This window comes from Mustela nigripes, chromosome 17 (genome assembly GCF_022355385.1).
Source record: "Mustela nigripes isolate SB6536 chromosome 17, MUSNIG.SB6536, whole genome shotgun sequence".
NCBI lineage: Eukaryota > Metazoa > Chordata > Mammalia > Carnivora > Mustelidae > Mustela > Mustela nigripes.
Window position 1 is genome coordinate 9,493,482 of NC_081573.1, and position 2,123 is coordinate 9,495,604.

The 2,123-nt window shown below is 47.8% G+C and overlaps 1 protein-coding gene across 3 annotated transcripts in view; it reads left to right on the plus strand.

Annotated features, from left to right (window-relative positions):
* The window catches only part of PLAUR (plasminogen activator, urokinase receptor), a 12,776-nt gene extending 11,310 nt beyond the window's left edge, over positions 1–1,466 (plus strand). For all 3 annotated transcript variants that reach the window (XM_059381305.1, XM_059381308.1, XM_059381307.1), the window contains exon 7: positions 947–1,466. In XM_059381305.1, coding sequence (XP_059237288.1) covers positions 947–1,161 — 215 coding nt within the window. In that variant the 3' untranslated portion in view covers positions 1,162–1,466. The remainder of the gene's footprint in view (positions 1–946) is intronic.
* Positions 1,467–2,123: the final 657 nt, after the last annotated feature.

Below are 2,123 nucleotides of genomic sequence, written 5' to 3' on the forward strand. Positions count from 1 at the left end.
TGGGGGCGCCTGGGTGGCTCAGTGGGTTGAGCCGCTGCCTTCGGCTCAGGTCATGATCTCAGGGTCCTGGGATCGAATCCCGCATCGGGCTCTCTGCTCGGCAGGGAGCCTGCTTCCTTCTCTCTCTCTCTGCCTGCCTCTCAGTGTACTTGTAATTTCTCTCTGTCAAATAAATAAATAAAATCTTAAAAAAAAAGAAGTTAAAAATGAGATATTTTAAGATGTAAATTATTAATTTATTTGTTATTTATGTTTTTAGAAAGTGGGAGACCCCGTGAGTGGGGAATGGGGAGAGGGAGAGAGAGAATCTTTTCTTTTTCTTTTTTTTTGGGGGGGGGGGGCGAGTGGGGGAAAGAGAGAATCTTAAGCAGGCTTCAGAGTGAAGCCGGACTCGTGGCTTGATCTCATGACCCTGAGGCTATAACCAAGAGTTGGACACTTAACAGACCGATCCACCCAGGCGCCCCTATTAATTTATTCTAAAATAAGTTGATTTAAAATAAAAACATAAAATAAAACCTCATTCCATATGAACATAACATATTTTTTACTTAAAAAAATGATATTTTCCAAAATGAAAACATTTAACAAGAAGACTGGCGTTGTCCTACCATTCTGCAAATCTGTTTCACGTCTGGCTTAATAGAAGACAGCTGGATCCTCATATCAGCTTCTGCATTCAGTTGGCTGCAAGCTCACATGTCCCAGGGTTTCTGGAACCCCCCCCCCCCACTGTACACCCACACAAGTGGAAAAGTCAAATGATGCTTTAGCATTATTAGAATTATTTTTACTTCTGGGTTCCCCCAAGAAGGGTCTGGGGGACCGCACTTGAAACTGCTGCTTTCTTCAGGTAGCATCCACCACCAGGTGGCAGGTCACCCAGTGAGCACTGCAGACCCAGCCCCAGGAGCTGGGAGTCTCAAGCAGTCTTCTCTCTCCTCAGGGCTGGGCAACCCGATCTACACAGTACGAGGCTGTGCGACCCCCTCATGGTGCCAGAGTCTCCATGTGGCTGAAGCCTTCAGCCTGACCCATCTCAACGTCTCATGCTGTACTGGAACCGGTTGTAACAGTGCTCCCCGGCTTGGTCCTGCCCACCTCAGCCTCACCACCACCCTGCTTATAACCGCCAGACTATGGGGAGGCACTCTTCTCTAGACCTGACCCCCTCCTACACTCCCCCTACCCTGGCTGGATCCAGGGGAGCCCTTTGCCCTCCCCTTAGCTCCCAGCCCTTCAGACTTGCTGTGTTACCTCAGGCCAGTGTACTGTTCTCTCTGGGTCTCAATTTTCCCAGCTGTCTCACAGAGTTGGAGAACCAGAGGAGAAAAGCTGGAGAAAGACTGCAGGCCAGCAGGAGAGGTCTTGTTATGTTAGCGTTTTTGTACCATTGTTGTTATTATTAATTAATATTTGTTTTATTTAATATTTTATACTTAAATAAAGATTTTTGTACCAGTGAACTGAGGAAGGCCTTATCTTCTCTACTCTGTAGCATCTCTCTTTGGGAGGATGAATGGGGAGGCATCTTTCATCCAGCTCCTGGAATTAGTTGTCACATTGTAGGACCCTAGCATTTAGGGCCCCAGCCTTGGGAGCAGTTGTCCATGGGCTTCCATCCTAAGCTACCTCCACATCTGTTTCTGGGCTCCAATTCACTCATCCAAGCACTAACCTTCCTGTCTCTCCTCCCAAGCTCCAAAGGTCAAGACTGCTCTGTTGTTCCAGGGAGAGGCATCTGCATTTCCTAAGGGGCTCTGAGACCCTCAGATGAATGGGAGGGATAATCTGATGGCCAGAACTCCCTAGGGGCCCTCCACTGAGGAATCAGACAGGACTACCTTTCCTCTGATGACTGCCCTGGCAGGAGATAAAGGCAGGGCTCTTTGTCCTCGGATGCCTTCAGACTGACTGAGAAAAAGACAACTCTCTGGGGCACCTGGGTGGCTCAGTGGGTTAAAGGCTCTGCCTTAGACTCAGGTCATGATCCTGGAGTCCTGAGATCGAGCCCTGCATTGGGGGAGCCTGCTTCCTCCTCTCTCTCTGTCTACTTGTGATCTCTGTCTGTCAAATAAATGAAATAAAATCTTTAAAAAAATCTTTTTAAATAAAAAAGACAA